At 43.0% G+C, this 17,990-nt stretch overlaps 1 protein-coding gene across 8 annotated transcripts in view; it reads right to left on the bottom strand.

Moving 5' to 3' along the window:
- ARID1B (AT-rich interaction domain 1B) overlaps window positions 1–17,990 on the bottom strand; it is a gene marked incomplete at its 5' end in the record, with an annotated part of 336,354 nt that overhangs the window by 46,852 nt on the left and 271,512 nt on the right. For all 8 annotated transcript variants that reach the window (XM_082307126.1, XM_082307119.1, XM_082307122.1 and 5 more), the window contains one exon: window positions 17,335–17,662. In XM_082307126.1, the coding sequence (XP_082163252.1) occupies window positions 17,335–17,662 (328 nt within the window). The remainder of the gene's footprint in view (window positions 1–17,334; window positions 17,663–17,990) is intronic.

Below are 17,990 nucleotides of genomic sequence, written 5' to 3'. Positions count from 1 at the left end.
AAACCACATACATACTACACTTTGTTGAAACAAGAAACCTCAGCAGAACTATTTTGGTTTTGAAAACTAATCAGATATCTGTATAATGCTTTCATAACCGAGACTTAAGTTTGCCTGAAAAACTGCCCTGAATGAAGCCCTTATTTAATTCTCCACATCTTCAGATGTGAAGCTCTTCAGACCAAATATTTTTGAAGGCTAAACCTTATCTACTCTTAAGTTCTAAAAAGTATCAAAGTACGCTTTGTACTTGATTTATCAAATTCTATAAATAAACTGAGGCACAAGGAAGAAAATAATCTAATCCAAGTAAGCAGAATAACCTGATGCAATGCATGATCCAACTTCAAAAATAACCTTTTATTCTTTTAATCCATAATACAATTATCTACCTTTTCTTGGTATAGTTGAAGACTGCACGTATTATTATATGTATATGGATATAGACTTATACATATAAACACATGCAAAAATATACTTACTTGCATATTCATAGCTTACATAGGAAAAACACAAAACTCAGACCTGTGTCTTCAATGTACCCCCTGTAAATTTAGGCTGTTTTCCAAAGGAGACGAGAAGGAAGCAACCACCCCTTCACATAGCTTTGGTGCCTGTCAGCTCTTTTACTCACGAAAAAGAAAGCATTTAATTTTATCCTACAGGCAGGGAAAGCTGCATGTCCTGGTAGCAAGATGGAGTTTTGGTATAAATTCTACTTTTCATTATCACAGAGTATTCAAACAAAACAGACAACCCCCAAACCAACAACCCTGAATAACTTCAATGGCTTCTTGTCTTCTCCAAACTCATGGCAGATTCTTAACGCAATTGGCAGAAACGGATTTCTTTTTTAGGAGGAAGACCATTAAAGCACTATTTGGCCTAATTTTTCTTGACACATTGTGAATTTCTTCAAAGGAAAAGAGAACGTGTTATCTAAATAAAGCATCTTTTTCCAAGTCAGTTTTGTCCTTTGCTCTCTGAAGACAAACTTTTCTTCACTCTTGCAAAGAGGCACAGGCTTTCTTTTCATATGAAGGAGACAACTGCCATACAATGTCATTTCCCTGATGAAGCTTGCAATGAGTAGTGGAGGGAAAAGATTTAAAATGCACAGTGGTGCAATGCTCCAAGGGAAAATTACAAAGGGGAAAGAGAAGAGCAGGACCATTTGGCAACGGCTTTAAAAGATTTCAGTCACACAACCAAGCTTTTCTTATGTAAATACTGTATCTTAAACACCCCCACCCCCCTTTTTTAGCTGAAAATTGCTATATTTCAACAAATGCAGTTAACCGAAATGTTATTTCTATGCTGGAAAAGTGAGATCCTTTCTATTACTGGGTGAAGTTACTAGTGAAGGTGAAGAAAGCGTGCAAGTGCATTTTTACACTTTAAAAAGGAAGTAACGGATTTTGAAAGGTTCTTTTACAGAGTACGGCTGGGATTCTGGAAAAGACAGAAGTCTCTACAGGTCTCTATGTCCACAATGTCCTTTTGCTTTAAAAATACACAGGAGACATGCACCTTGCAGGTAAGCCGAAATTGGTCCTTACCTACTAATATTTCAATACGATTACTTCCTATAGCATGTATATCTTCTAAGCTGTGGGGCTGTTCATTATCTCAAATCGAGGTACAACCTATTTCATGTTACCCGCTCTGGACATCAATCTCAATTGTGGCTCATGAAAGCATACTGCTGTATAACAGCTTTAAATCAAAAAGTAGGAAACTATTTCCAGTTTAGACGGAGAGTGGAAATTAAATAAAAGGAATATTAGCTTTGGCCAGGACAGCAAGAAAACAACTGAAGTCTAAAAAAATTGCTTTTCTACCCAGAAAGACCTGAATGGCAGAACTTAATTCCGAAATTTCATCTGGCAAGGCAATACCTTCCCTTTCATCCTCCCGTGTAATGCCGCACTTGGAACGGCCACAGCTCTCCGTCTCTGGAAAGAGCCCAGCAAGCGAAAAGACTCAGCACCGTCCCTGGCAGAACTCTGTCCTTCCCGGCTGCCCTACCAACGCACTGGCCGCAGCACGCGTGAGCTAATTCAGCAACGCTGAAAGGCGACGTCCTGTAAGAGTAAACGTTATTTTATCTGGAGATTGGGTGCAGTGCGCAGTACAGAGCTCCTCCGCATATTATTCTGCTCTATGATGGCTTGGAATGGAAAGTTTCTTTAGGGAGAAATAATCAGGTATTACTTCAGCCTTTAATTCTCACTCCACAGTGGGCCTCCTTTGAGTAAAGACTGCCGACTGTGACAAATTGTGCTGCATCAGTGCTATAATATGAAGTGGAGTCCATTAAGAACTGAGCTGAGATCACCAAACTCATTTTGATTAACCTCCAGGTCACTAAACACTTATAAATATGTTACACAGCAGCTGCTAAACATATTTATATATGCTTAAGGTCACAGCATCATCTGTTGGTTGTTGGAGTTAAGTCAAAAATCTTACGTTTCCTTCTGTGCTGCTTTTAGTAAAGGCATATCCAACACACTATTTAAGAAGTAGTTATCTCAAAGCATACTACCATACTCTCTCCTACATCTCCCAATTCCCTCCTCCATTCTTCTGGGAGCCTAAATAAAAATCAAGTCTTTTAAAAACAGTCTGCTGTACACGTAGTGACATCTAATGGCAAAAATTCAACTGACCGGCTATGAATTCTACAGCAGAACCAACCCAGTTAAGTATAGGATTTTACAGTATTTACCACATGAACACCAATGGCTGGGTTGCCTAGGGACGACGCAAGTCATAGTTAGGAATAATAGGAAGAAATTAAGAAAAGAAACACTTATGTTGAGTATAATGAAAAAATGTCTTCATGGTGAGATGCAGTTACCCTCCAAGGGAATGAAGGGAACCCCAGTACTTGACGCTTCTGCACACAGACAACACATTAGAAAACATACTGGTCAGAGAAATCCTGCGTTACCTATGAACTAGATGACCTGTCGGGTATTTTCCAGCTCTAGCTCCTCCAATACCAGGATCCCAGATCACATATTTTTCCCCATTTAGAAGACAAAGCAGCTGGGCCAATACAAATTTAGGATTATGCTATCAATTTAAACACTGTACTTAAGCCTACACATTTCTTTTTTCTGCTTTACTGCTACAAGTAGATCTCCAAGTATTCAGCAAATGGAAGAGATTAAAAATGGGAAGGGGGGGAATCTGCTTGCTTTCTGTGGTTTATTTACTCTGTTGACAATTTAGCAATTCACAGCGCGTGCATAATGTCAGAGCCAGTTGTTACGCTCGAGGAAAGGGCTGCCACCCAGGGGGACCTACACAGGCGGGGGGAATGTGCTGACAGGAACCCTGTGGAAGTCAACAGTGCAGGGTGCTGCACCTGGGAAGGACGAGCCCCCTGCCGCGGTGCCGGCTGGGGCTCGGCTGGGGGGAGCAGCTTTGCTGAAGAGCCCCTGGGCATCCTGGCAGACAGGGAGCTGAGCGTGAGCCAGCAGAGTGCCCTGGCAGCAAAGAGGGCCAACACCACCCTGGGCTGTGTGACCAGGAGCAGAGCCAGGAGATGGAGGGAACCGATCATCCCCTCCTTACTCGGCACTCGTTGGACTTCATCTAGAGTATCATGTCCGTTTTTGGGTCCCCCAGTAAAGGAAAGCTGATGATAAACTGGAGTGAGTTTAGCAGAGGGCCCCTTAGATGGTCAGGGCTTGAGCACTCACCCTGGAGGGGCTGAAGGACGAGGGCTAGTTCAGCCTGGGGCAGAGACAGCTTTCCAGAGGAACGTAAGAGCAGTCTCCCAGAACCTCAAAGGAGGTCAGCAAGAAGACGAAGACGGCCTCTTCACGGTGGGGCACGGTGGGAGGATGAGACAGAGCAGGCAAGAGTCAAAACATGAGAAGTTCAGACTGGATGTAAGGAAACCCTCTTCCCAGTTAAAACAGTCAGGCACTACATCTGGTGGCCCACAGAGCTTGTGCAATCTCTGCCCTTGGAGGTTTTCAAGACCCAACTGGATAAAGCCCTGAGCTCTCAGCTGAGCCTGCTGAGGAGGAGGTTGGACCAGAGACCTCTTGAGCTTCCTTCCAGTCTGAATGACCCTATGATCCTAGACTGTCAGCTTCATTGTGCTGTCGATAGTCTGGTGTACTATCGGGTCCAAAATACAACTGGCTAAATTCAAAACATTCCCTTTTAAGACGGTCCTGTTCTGCTCTTTTGTTTTTCTTCATTTGCAATCTACCCGAAGCTTAATCTGCACTTAATCTCTTTTCTCTGCAAAACAAGTAGCATCAGATCTAATTGTGTCTTCTGAGCTAATGCAGAAGTCCATGTATTTAAAGACAGGAGATGACATGCGAGATCTGGTCATCGTTAAAAAGCAGAACAAAGAAACTGTAAGAAAGAAGAGCACTGACAATACAAAGGAGCGCCCGAGTGATCCCAGCTGCCGAGCAGTGTCTATTATACTGCGATGTCTTCCTTTAATTGGACCTGAAATCACCAGTAGGTTAGCGTGTTGTCTCCGACCGCTACACAGAAGCCACTCTGCAGCCCTTGCATTTAATACTTGCTGGTATGCGATTTAGTACCTCCTCAGTGTTGCCATCGGATGAAGGTTTTTACTGTCGTCTTCCTCAGATTTGAACAAATTTGAACTAACGACAAAACTGAGTTCAGAGGTAGGTGTAGTTAAGCCACGGACAATGATAAAAGTGGATTACACTTCTCAGCAGGACAAGAAATGGATACAACTTTTCACATGGAAACATGTCAAAGCCCAGGTTTTTGCTGTGTGCAGAGGGATCAAGTTCTACAAATTTCTGCGGACTTTCTGGCGTGCATCCGAGACTCTGCTCTCCTTTCGATCTAAACCTGTAACACTGGAGCAAAGCCCTTCATGCAGTCAGAAAAAATGATCCAGCTTCCATAATGAGCCCTGTGGCAGCCTGAGCACAGGGGCGAGTCAAGCACGGAAATGTGTAGGGAACAGAAGAAGGTTTCAGAGGTGGAGAGTCTAGAAGGGCTGGAGGTGAGGAGAGTCTGGGACAGAAAAGATGGAAATGGAGGGGAGAGCAGATGGAAATGAAAAATGAACAAGGGTTGGGAGCATCCTCACTAGGTGCCAAAGGTTTTTAGGGCCAGGAGGATGACGGGTGCTCTGGAAAAGGCAGATGAAACAGAGATGCAGGAGGAGGAGCAGGGAGGGACACAGAGAGAGCCGCTACTCCCAGGGTAAACACAGGGAAGGTCCCTCCAAGCACAAACGTGGAGTCTCCCAGCCAGCTCTGCCTGAAGGAAGGGAGGGATTCACAGGGGAGCCTCAAAAGCAGGGTGCTACCGGAGATGTGCCTTCCTGCAGCTCCTCTGCTCGTGCACGCTGCCGTGAGGCAAGGCCAGGCTCCGAGGCGGCCACCCCGGCCAGGAGCTGGGCAAGCCCCAGTCCAGCAGCGTGGCACAGCGGGGTGATGCCAAAGGAGCAGTGCTGCAAGGATGGGAGCTGGGATGGGGCACACAGCCCAGGCAGGGAAGAGCTGCCACTGAGTCAGACCTCGCACATCCTAGTGGCCACAAGCTTGCACCAATTATTTAGGCACCTCTGCTCTGTGCTTCCTGACGCTTCCCATTGCACTCAGGTAACGTAGGGATTTCTCCCAGTTACCCTGCCCTAGGCACTGGACCTGAAAAATTATCCTGTTACCTTGACCCGGCCACCTGAGCAATTGACTGGTGAAAAAAAAAATGGTCCACAAGCTCATGGAAGTTTGCCATTTCTGCTCCAGATCTTTAACCTACATCAGTTTTGCAGCGAATGCACTGCAGCACCTCAGGGGAGTAATTTGTGTAAACATTTTAAAAGGAACATTTTTTTTTTTAATGCTGACACACTGCTAAGGTGGCTACTTGATTACAAACTGTGAAAATGACTGCGTTAGGCTGCACTCACAAATCACAGTGTACTGACCAAATTGCCCTGTGCTTATCTGTGCCAGGTCTGCAGCATGACAATATTTCCTCTCTCTTTTAAATGTCAAAGTATGATTTGGGGGGTTGTTATTTAAACACACTGACCTGCACAATAACCAGAAGTACTTTATTTAAATCTGTCTTGAGCTGGGACTAGCCTTAAGCGCTTATAATCTGTCATACTTTGACACCAAATGGGTTATTATAATGAGAGTAATTCAGGAGTGAGACCCATGAATGCTTTCTCCCTGGAGAATTTACACATAAACATGTGTATGCAGATACATATGCTCTTTTGTTACAGATTTTCCTTTTTGCTATGTTGTGGGCTTCCTTGGAGAAGTGAAACTGTTTCTGTCATTAGGGAGAACTGGAGGAGGGAGAAGAGAGCAAGGGAAAACAAACCCCAACATTGCTTACTTTGCTTGGACTGGAAGTTCATCAATGCATCAGCGCTGTAAGCAAAGGCCAAGACACACGAAATCTGAATATTGGCTTGAGCAGCTACAAAACGGCATTAAAGCCAGTTCCCACATAAATAAAACAAACAAATTTAACATCACTATATCTGAAAGCTAAGTATCCCCCTCTCGCTAGCTGCTACTTTAAGTGTACTAACCTGGATTTACATTTCCCCCTCTGTTCCGTGGGGAAACTCACCACTCGCAACAACAAAGTTTTAAAAACGCACCCACAAAAGCTGATGATGTGACAGGTGTTAGGTCTGCCACAAGATTTTTTCCATGTTTCAGGTTAGAAGGAAAAAGAAAATTTTATACTTGTGTGTGTGTGCATGCGTGAAAAGGTGAGGCCAAAGCTCTGAAATGCACCGGCACTGACAAAACACTAGGAAACGTGAATGAAAAAGCATCCAGATTTGTATGTGTGTGCGTGTGTGCGTGCTGACATCAGGCACGCAGAACCAACACCAAACTACTCCTCCCAACGACTGGGCCTAAATGGCAATGCTAAAATGGGGAATAATTTTCTAGCATCATAATTATGTGATAGTGCACATCACCCTGTAATCCACTGCAGTCTGGCTGAGCGTACTGCCTGTTTCCTTCGTCTGGCTGATCTAAAGATTATTGTGTAAGATACTTTTTGGAAGAATAACAGAAATAGCCTTTCTAAATATATTTTTTTTCTTCTGATTACGCAAATACTTGTGCCTTTAGCATCACCACCATTACTTAGATTTCACCAAGAAACAACCAAGGAAGGAGAAGAAACTTAAAAATTAGTTGTTCCTACCAGGCTGATTCAATGCTCAGTCCCTCAGAAAAGCAGTCACAAAAACTTATTGTTTGCTTACATGCTATTGTCATCAATTAACCTTTTTTCCAGTGAAAATATCTGCCCGACGGGTTACCTACTTGCTAGTCATTTAAAGCCCAATAAAACACAGGAGTGTCACACCACATCCAACACTGGAAGAGCAACATAAGAGACAGGTGTAATTCCTGAGTATTGATGCTAATAACAACACAGCTACACATTTGTACTGCTGAATGCATGCTGAGATCAGAATAAATCTCCCTATCCCATTTTACAGATAACAATAACTGAGGAAGAGATCCAAGACTAATAATGGTCTAAAATATGGCCAGAAGAATAATAAAGTAGTTGAATACAGCGAGGAGAACATAGTGCAAGCCTGCAGAAGAATAAATCCTTAACTTCATTTGATCCTAATGATATAAGGGTCTGTGACTGAAAAACATGAAGGATATTTAGTGAAATACTGTAGGGGCTTTGGGGGGCACGTTTTATTGGGTTTTTTTGGTTGTTTTTTTTTTCTTTAGGTTGAAGCTATTTGATTTTGTTTTTATAAAGCTCTTTTTGTGTTAATTAAAGGGTTTTTTTGTTTGAATTTCACAGTGACCGCGGCATTTGGTCACCAGTCTTCAAACCCACAGGGATTCCCTGAAATGCCTTAACTGTGCAGCATTCTTACAAGTGCAGCAAGACCTCCGCATTTGAATTTATTTGTGTAAGAACAAACTAGGCCCTTTGTACTCAGGGCAACCTGTACTTGATAAACACAGTATAACGCTGTGGGACAGAAGACGTGGGACTACTGAAAAGCGGACCAAGTCAAATGGCTTGTAATCCCATCGAAGCTCCGCTCTTAGTGACCCCTGCCTACCTTCCTGACAACGCGGATTTAAACAGCAGCTCTAATGGCAGCTGCTTGCACACTGTCCCCATCAGACATGATATCGGAGTACTAAAAGGAGACACGCTTCTTAGCCCAAGTGGAGTGTGTGATGGGTAAAAGAGGGCTGCTGTAATCTGTCCGGCAAGCAGGAGCATGCACAAACTGGGTTTATAATGAAAAAAGAAATTTGCCCTGTATGGCATGATGCAGTCAAGCTGAACCAGAATGCCAAGAAGGGTGATTTAGCCCGGTGTGACTCGATATCCAAATGGGAATGACTCATATGACTATCTCACTATGCACCTTCTATTTTTGTGCATGTTTATAAATAGCTTTATGGAAAAGTCGGAAGGCCCTATGAACTCTCTCCCAGAATGATTACTTGAAAGTGGGTAAGAGTCTGTTCCCAGCACACGAACAGCCAGGAGGTCACCAAAGCGTGGTGCTAGAAAGCTACAGGACGCTAAGGACACGCTGCGTGTTTCACTGATTCAGCTCCCTCGCCGGCGGCACTGTCTCGGGAGAGGCTCGACCCCTGCGCTCCCTCCTCCTCCACCTGGGGATGTGGACCTCCTGCCGCCTCTCACCACGTTCTTAAAATGTTCAGTCACATCCTTGCACTGTTTTTGAGCACCACTGCAGCTCCGCGGAGCTCACCGTGCTGGCAACCAGCTGAAAACGTAATAAAAACCCGATCGTTTCATGCCAGCTCTTCAGTGTACCTTTTCATAGTAAAATGTCATCTGGCTGACAGCACACTGAACGCAACTGTGCATGTGCAGCAGCATGGCGAGGAAGTTCTCTAAAGGGATTTCCCAACAGACACATTTTCACTTACCTATCTTTGCCCAATAGCCTGGAGCTCTTATATGTTTATCAATATTATTACTACCACTATTACCATCAGTCTCGGCACTTTGGCACTCCAGACAGTTTCAGAAGAGCAATGTGGTGCATATGTCAGCATGGTTTCAGCTGGCTCTTTTCTTCATCTTTGGCTCAGAAAATGCCTGAAACCTACTGTGACAACTGCAACAGGTATTTAATGTGTTAGTAAAACTGCTGGCCATCATTAAAAAAATCTTCTTGCTGTTCTGTTACCATTTAATATGATTCTTACAAGGTTACTTATATGTCCAGTCAGAATCAATACTCCCATCTGAACTCCACCAATAAAGTACAGGGCTCTTCCCACTCATATTTCCTCAGGCAGCATTGCAAAAAAAAAAAAATTGTTTAATTTTCTCTCAATTATCACCATTGTAAAACAACCTTAAAACTGCTCTAAAACCTGAAACCCTCCTACCATTTTTTATGTCTCTCCATTTCTGTCACAAAAATCTTAGGCTGTTCAATCACAGTCTGGTACTTGCACAATGTATGTGCCAAATCACACAGAGCAGTCACAGAATTAGCTTTCTTCGTGAGTCCCATTAAACAGATGGCTATTCTCCTGTTGGTTTTTTTTTTTTGCCCCCCCCCGACTAGCGCTGTGATTTAAACTAGTAGATCTTCTGGCTAATAGGCAAAAAGACAAACAGTGTGAAAATCCAGTTTCCTCATCTGAAACATTTCTTGCCACCCAAGAAAGAGTACTCAATCTAAAGTCCCCCCGTATTCTTTACTTTTATACAATAACAATTAATGAAGTACTGCATTCTTAATGGCCTAAAGATCACCTTTTGAAGTAAAGAATTTCTACGGAACATCTGACTCCGAGGCAGAACGTTAACAGAGTACACAGAGTCCTACACTGCAATTTTGTTTCAAAATAATTAGTACTTCTATAGAGGGCAACAGCTCTTCTAAACAACCAAACCAAGCCAAAAATAATCCTGACACAATAATAATCGAATTAGAAGTGCCTCTAAGATGGCTGAAAATTCTCATTCATGACTCTGAAAGTCACTCTTCCTTCCCAACATACTCCTGCTTTCACAATTTAAGAATGGTTACTCTCCGAAAGAGGGAAGGAGTAGGACTCTTGGGGTCTGTGGTTAATCTCTAATGGCATGAAAAGCATACAGCAGTCTACTTGATTGATGAGTAACCAAAAAAGAAAAAAACGTCTCCCCAAATCACCGGTTGCCTGCTTGAGCTCTGCAGCATAGTGACATCCAGGGCTCCAAAATGATGGATTTACCTTGTACTAAAACAAAATTCCAGATAAAAATATATTTCTCTCAGTCTCCCACAAGAAATGGCTTTGGTTAGCTCAGCATGTAAAGTTTCTTGCAATCCTTACACGATTTTATCAGCAATTTTGAGCTGATCTACAAAATGCATCTCCATTTAAAAAAAAAAATCACAGCAGTGTGATTTCCAGTTCTCCCTTTACTATAATAAACACATACAAGCTAAGTTGTACTTCACCCCTCCTAACATATTGTAGAAAAAAGCCATATATGGTTCTGATTTGAAAAGCAACACATGAGGAAAGAAGTGCCCTTTCAAAAAAAGAAAGAATAAAAAAAATCAGCTTGATATAAATGACTATTTCTCATGAAGAGGGAAGAAGCATGGGTCCTTTTGAAGAAAAATTTGTCAATACTGGTTAATAGCTCCCTTAGAAATTACAGTTACAGTAAGCATTAATATTTGGACTTTAACCCCTCAAATCACACAGAAACTTGGCGTAGAGAGAAAATATTCCACCCGTTACTGAAACGCCGCCAGCCTCAGGTGGAGCAAGCACAGCAGCTATTTGGAGTTCACAGAAACACTGCACAGTCATTTAGGCCAAGAAGCAATACCGCTTCATCCAGCTGAAATCCATCCACTATCCGTGGACTTTTTTTATTTTGGAAGCCAAATGTAGTTCCATGGACTGAAATGTACTGCCTGGATATTCAAACAGCACTCACGGAAAGCAAAGTGGGGCTCGTTTCACGGTGATCCATCAGGATCCCTCAAGGAAATCCAAAGTCTGGGAGTGTTGGGAGGAGCGGGATAGAGGGGCCAGAGCCTTGAGACTGGAGAATTGTGAATGGCTTGAATTTGAACAGGAGTAACTCCTTCCCTGGGACTGAATGTTAAATGAAAGACCCGGCAGAAAGAGCCTTTCTGCTAGGGGCTTATTTCAAAGGCAACAGATAAGGTACCACGGCACTGGCTCCAATTATGGCTACCAGTCCTATCTTAGCCTGGTTTACTTTGGGGATTTCACAGTTGGCAGCCTTTCATCTAGAAGTAGCCTGGTTTGAATAAGCAAAGAAACTTGAATGAGTACTTAACCTTCCTGCGCTCCACTGCACTTCCCAGCAGAGAAGAACAGCACCTCCAAGCTTAAGGGGAAAAGGGAAAACAATGGAAAATACATACTCTCTCCAGGGATTAAAGCCGCTAAGTTCTACTGTAGCACTTCAAGTCTTCCTGCTACATAAGCGCAGCTTTTAAAATGACAATTAGAATTTTAAACCCAAGTTTCAAGATCAAAAGGGCCAGTCTGGAAAATACTGCATAGAAACTGACAGGGTCTAGGATGTGAAATACCTAAAAGAGTTCTGGTTTTTATTTATAATATTATTCTTTTTAAAAAATTTATTCCCCATTTCCGCCTCGTTCTTTTTCCTTTTGACATTTTAATGCACCATGTCCATTACTGTATTTCCTCACCAGTACCTTCTAGTCCATCAGCAGTGCTGCATTACCCTGCTGTTGGAGAAAATAATATGGAAAAAGTGCTTTGCTGGCATCAGCGACATGGAATATGAATTATACATAGATAGCGGGAGAGAAATGCTGATGGAAGGTTAGTCTGCCTGTATGTGCGCAAGCGTGTGTGTGCATGTATATGCACACAGACTAAAAGGAGACGTATAGAATGCACGCTTTAAACTCATTTACACTAACTGTAACTGGTTTTCTGTACAACAGAAATTCTCTAATACCAGTGCAGCTTGTATAGATCTGTTTTAGGACTGAATGAAAACTTACCTAAATTCTTCTGACCTCACCATGATGAGGCTGTAGTATCTAACCAGCTGCTAAGCAGTTTAGAACCAGAACCACATTCGAGACTGCCTAAAAGTATGTCAAACCAGTGCACCACCACACATTACTATAAAGGCTGAACACCATTTCTCAGGTGGCACGAGGAGCAGTGGATGATACTGTAACTATCCACCTCAATTTAGCAACCCAATGACCAGGATTTAAAACGGCCAGAGGTTGCAAATAGCTAAGCTGGATCCCAATTCCTCAGTTTAATAAACTACTATGTCTAAATCGTCTCCTCTAAAATCAATGACACTGAATTCTAAATTCATTCAATCTATAAAAAAAATTGCTTTAATTTACAAAATTGCAACATACAATCCTGAGAATCATATTAAGGTACAGCATACCAAGGTCAAAGATGCTGCCTTCAAAGACAGGACTGCTCCTCATGTAGGCACCTCAAAACTCATTTTATAGCAATTAGTTCAGGTATTGATAACAGTAGTTACACCAGCAAGAGGCTCATTTCAGCATCCAGTTGGATGTGTATTTGACAGCCAGCTAGTACTGAATTACGTCTTCTTAAGGCCGCACTGCTAACAGCATGTAAGCCAGCTATTTCACAACCATGTTTTACCTTTCCGTATACTACAGTCACACTGCTAAGACGACATGCTCAGAATGACACTCACTGCTAGCACAAGAGATGCTGAAAAGAAGACAACAAGCACCTAGCTCCAAAAACATCTGTTGACTTCAGGTGGCAACCTAATAATCAATTTTCAAAAGTGTGTACTGGGCACTTACTGTAGGAAACAAGCTCACAGACAGTGAACACGTAGTCCTGAAAAGTTTCAAGTTGGGTGTCTACAAACTGAGGAACTCAAAATTGGCTTGTACTAGAAGATACTGGCTAAATTTGCTGCCTTTCACATCAACAGGGAAAATGCTATCTATCTCATTTGCTTAAAATTTTTTGCTTTTACTGAAGGCTCACTGTGTTGCAGGTCTGTACATACAGAAGTATTTATCTATCACTATAAATACGTGTATTGTTGTAAGAACTATAGTGTGATAAAAGACTATTTTTTTGGAGCCACCTTGTCCTCAGAGGCCCCCGCTGGGTTCTAACCTCCAGCAGCAGAACCAGCCCTTGCCGTCTTGGCCAACACCAACCTCAGTTATGAAAAGTCCTTCCTTGGAGTTCAGTGGATATATTAGGTCTTCAACATACAATCCTTGCCAATCAATGGGTGTGCTGAGACCAAGACAGATATAAAAAGGAGAACACTGTTTTGCAGTTCCTTCACACTGTCTTCCTGAAAATAAGGGGAATTACTATACAGAGTACTAGAGAGTTTTTTAGCGTTGCCTGCTGTAAACTGTTACCCAGACCAAGCTAAAACATCCTGGGTAGTGTGAAACCACAGATACTGCTGGTTCAATGAAGAGGTCTTAAAAACACCTTTCTTTTCGTTAGCCTGACATGATAGGTATCATTTGGGAAGCACCGGCCTGTGTGCACAAGACAGACTAGCACATCATAAGATTTTAGGTTCCAGGGAAGGTATTATGTAGCTGTAGCAATTAATCTAAGCTTAACATAGAGCAGGCTTCAAGGTGAGGTCAAAGGCTAATTCAAATGGTGTAATCCTAGTATCTTCCACAGCCACCACTTTTATTTATACGATTTTATCTTCTCTAATTAAAAGGGTGGTGGTCTGCACTGAGGATGATACCTAGGTATAACTGGCTGACACTCAGATCTTGATCATCCAGCCCTGGTTAACGAACATTGATTTTCTGCCCCAGTGGGAGTGATTTTATTCTGATGCATGCCATTTAAATTCATTTTACACAGCTGCTTAGCGTGGCTTGGCAAGGCAGAGGCAAACCAGCTTTCTATGTCTAAATGAGACTCCTGAGCTGGTAAAGGATAGATCCTGTGGATTAACAGCTGAAGATAAAATTTCTCTCCCCTATTGATACTTGGCTACTGATTCAACAAGTTGACCTTGAAAGGGATCACGACCAACTTTACACAAATAGTGCTGTCTAACCATGACTCTGACACAACCATTTCATTTTCTTCTTAATTCTACAGAGGGGTGTGTTTTACAGTAATAAAAATACACCAGTCTTTGAATCCCACAGCTGAATCTTATAAACTCAATACATTCAAAGAAAAAGGCTGGACACTATTCATGCACTTTGGCATATAGCAGTGGATGCCTTTCCAGTTAGACGAAACACTATGGTGCGAGTGCTCTCCCATTTCACTAATTTTTGCTTTTTGAACAGGAGAACTTGTGTTCTAATTTTTTGTTTTGCTTTGTACTTTTTCATATGCACACATATGAATGATGTTATTAGGGAAAACAAACAAACAAACAAAAGCAGCTACAGAAAACTGGTAATTAAAACCTGTTAATAATCATGAAGGCAGCAGTAATTTGGGTATTACAGATTTCCTATGGAGGTAACAACTGAAATAACATGATGGTAGGGAAGTCCATGAAACTTGAATCTCAGGTGAAGCTGGACTTGGTTGTGAGGGAGCTACAGGCTGGGAGCCAGCGTAGATGCTTTCTCCCAGTGCTGTGATTTATGATATGGTTACAGAAATCACAGTGTGAAGGACTCTGGTAAGAAAACAGTAGCTGCATTTCAGGCAAATGTTTTGCACTGGATGCTTAGTGCTCCTAAAAATTATTCTAGTGACTAACTGAAATTTTTCAAATACATGCATGCTCAATTACAATGTAATAAAACTTTCTTGAAAATCCCATTAAGAAATGCTGTCAACCCTCCTGCAGTACACCACCTCTCAGAAAGGGATCTTACTTTGGGGGTTGCAGCTTGCTGCCCAGGCAGCAATGACAATACCACCACCAAGTCAAAAAAAACAGGGTTGCACAGCACCACTGCGAGACAAGAACACCAACAACGAGGGGAGAAAGACGATGCCTGGGTCAGGGGGAGAAGGGATCTCATTCCTTCTCGGTGATGAGGTTCTTCATTTCCCTCTCAGGCACAAGGAAACGGAGCCATGCCAAAAGCCATGCGGGTGAGTGAGCAAGTGACATGCAGATTTTCATCGTACTGTCACAGTGGCGTTAGTAAAAAGAAAACAAAAAACTCAAATCCCCTCTATGGTGCAAGTATTTGTGTACCTTTCACGTGATTTTTATATTCCTTCAGCAGCCAGATGTTCATAATGTTCATAAACATTAAAAAAAATTGCCAAGGTCCCACAGCAAGTCCAGTTTACATTGCCACCTACCCGTACTGGTCAGGCTGGTGCATCAAGGAAGCCTGAGCATTGCCACAGCTGGGGTGCTGTGAAGAAAACATGGGGCGTCCGCCACCCCCAGACTGGCTGGGATAAGCAGGCGACCTAATGTATGGTGGCCTAAAGCAGAACAAAAGAACAGCCTCTTTGGATTTGCTCTGTATCACAAATACGAATCACTGCCAAGTACCTTCCTTCCGTATGCAAGCATGGAGGACTTGCAGGAACAGCCAAAAGCCATTTCGCTTTCTCCCCTACAGTTGACTCGAGGTCAAAGAGGAAAACAGTGTGCTTGCAACCCCCTGGCATCAGAGGGGTGTGGCAGGTTTTGCTCAATTTGCAGTTTATAAATAGCCCTTTTGCCAGTATTTGCAAGAGGTTTGGTGACTGCACAGCCTGCACAGGTGCTGGATCACTGGAATGGGCAGTATGTGATGAAAAGGCTCTGAAATGGTGCAGTTTTGTCCAGAAACCAAGAGCAGTTTTACAAAAGTAAGGTGTGAGATAGGAGTGGTAATCATTTAACCTAGTTTTTGATCAAACACCACACACTATGCCCAAAGTGTAATTTGAATCACAACCAAATACTTTCTGCTTATAGCCTAAACCAGGCAGACAGAAGCAGACTTTTGTACATCCTACTAGACAGGTCTGTTAAAAAAACCAACACAAGCAAGAGACTGCTGGTTCACTTCTGCTGAAGTACGGTCTATTTTAAGGGACTACGGTTCTCTATTACTGAACAAGAACATGACGTACACTAAATTTACTGTTATTGTTTTAAAAGTTTGCTATTGCTTATCACTAGAAGCCACCTGCCTTCCAAACTCGCAAAACAAGAAAGCAACAGATACAGGGATACATCAGCTTCCTACTTCTAGTTTTACATTGTGTCTTGGAATTAGAGCAACTCCAGTGTCCGGAAACATTGGACTTGAATAATAAATACCTGTATGCATATACGTGCATCTGTGTACACATATGCATAAATAAATGCAAGATGTTTAATACACACATACACACATAAACACGCTTACCAGGACAGTGCAACCAGCTTTGCGTAATTCTCAAATGTAATGGAACTTCTCGTAACAGAAAAAGATAATAAATACACCAGGAGTTATTTGAGTCCAGGGAAATGCGGAAATTACTTAATCTGAAAAATTTCCCAGAAAATATGATTTCATTGCAAGTATTCAGGCATCTTAAGAATAACCACAGACAGAAAAGTGACTTTGCCAAAATCCATGCGCAAACAGCAACATGCAGTCGTGCTGCCTGACAGGGAGGCAAGAAGACAGGTGATGGCTCCAACCTCTACAATCCTGTTTGCAGGTTCTCTCTTATGGCTGCATAGGTGGCAGTTACCAACTCCAGATAACTACAGATTGTTTTTATCCCTCCTTCTGCCTTTCCCTTCCAGCTGCTCCCCTCAGCCTGCCCTCCTCTCCCTCTCTGCATGCCTGCTTAGGAACAAGAACATCCTGAAGAAGGGAACCGCCATGAGCGCTGCTCCTTGCGACATGGGCAGTAAATGCAAGAATTGATGGGCAGCTTCATAAGCTTCCTTACTCCCTGGCAGGGGCAAGCTGCCAAGGACATGTTGGCCCTCTCTCTACTGGAGATGAAAACTATATATCCAGCTAATCAACTTTAAGTTGCAGAAGGCTTGTTTTCGACTCCTAATGTCACTGCAACCCTGTGGGTTTTCCCAAAGCCTACGGTGCCAAGAACCAAACTGGAAGTGGCCATCATCTCCATTGTCACAGCTGCTTTTCCAGAGGATAATTCAAACACACAATACCATGCTTTCCCCTTACGTTTAAGCAAAAGTATTCTTCCCACACGCCATCTCCTGCCAGAGATAAGGGCACAGGTAGAACATGTATAAATGCATATGCATACACCTATACAGTGCCGTTACTTCAGAAATGACATGAAAAACATTCCTACTCGTTTAAACTCCTTTCACCTGGAGGCGTACCTGGTCTGAGCGGAGTTTGCAGCAGCCTGCATCACTGCAGCAGCCGCCTCCTGTGCCTTACGATTCACAGTTGGCATGGGTGGGCCCATCCCGGGGCCTCCCTGCTGAGACATGCCAGGAGAATTGGGGGTCATACTGCTCATGTTTCCAGGAAATGGTCTGCTCTGTATCCCAGCTGATGGCATCCGTCCCAGGGGCATGGTACCGCAAGGCTGGCTTGGCCCCTGGCCATGCATCTGACTGTTGGCATTTATACCCATGCCGGGTCCTGGGCCACTGTAACTTGTGTTGGGCACGCCGCTGTACGTGGGTGGTCTGGAGTAGTTTCCTGAACAAAATGATAAAAAGAACAGAGAAAAGCATTAAACTTTTGAGCAAATAATTCTATTTAGGAAGCTAGCAGCTACAGAACTTACACGTGCGAACTGAAGTGAACCACGCTGGCCTCAAAGTCAGAACAACTTTTTCACCATGAGGTACAGACAAGCAGTGGAACAAGCTGTCCAGGGCGGTTGTGCAGACTACGTCCTTGGAGGTTTTCAAGACCCAGTTGGATAAGGCCACAAGTAACCTGCTTGATCTTATATCTGACCCTGATTTGAATACAAGGTCAGCCAAGAACAACTCCTGAGCACCCCTCCAACCTGAATGATCCT

Source organism: Platalea leucorodia (assembly GCF_965183815.1).
Source record: "Platalea leucorodia genome assembly, chromosome: 3".
NCBI classification, from domain to species: Eukaryota; Metazoa; Chordata; class Aves; order Pelecaniformes; family Threskiornithidae; genus Platalea; species Platalea leucorodia.
Note: the sequence above shows the minus strand (reverse complement) of the source record. Positions and strands in the feature narration are given on the sequence as shown.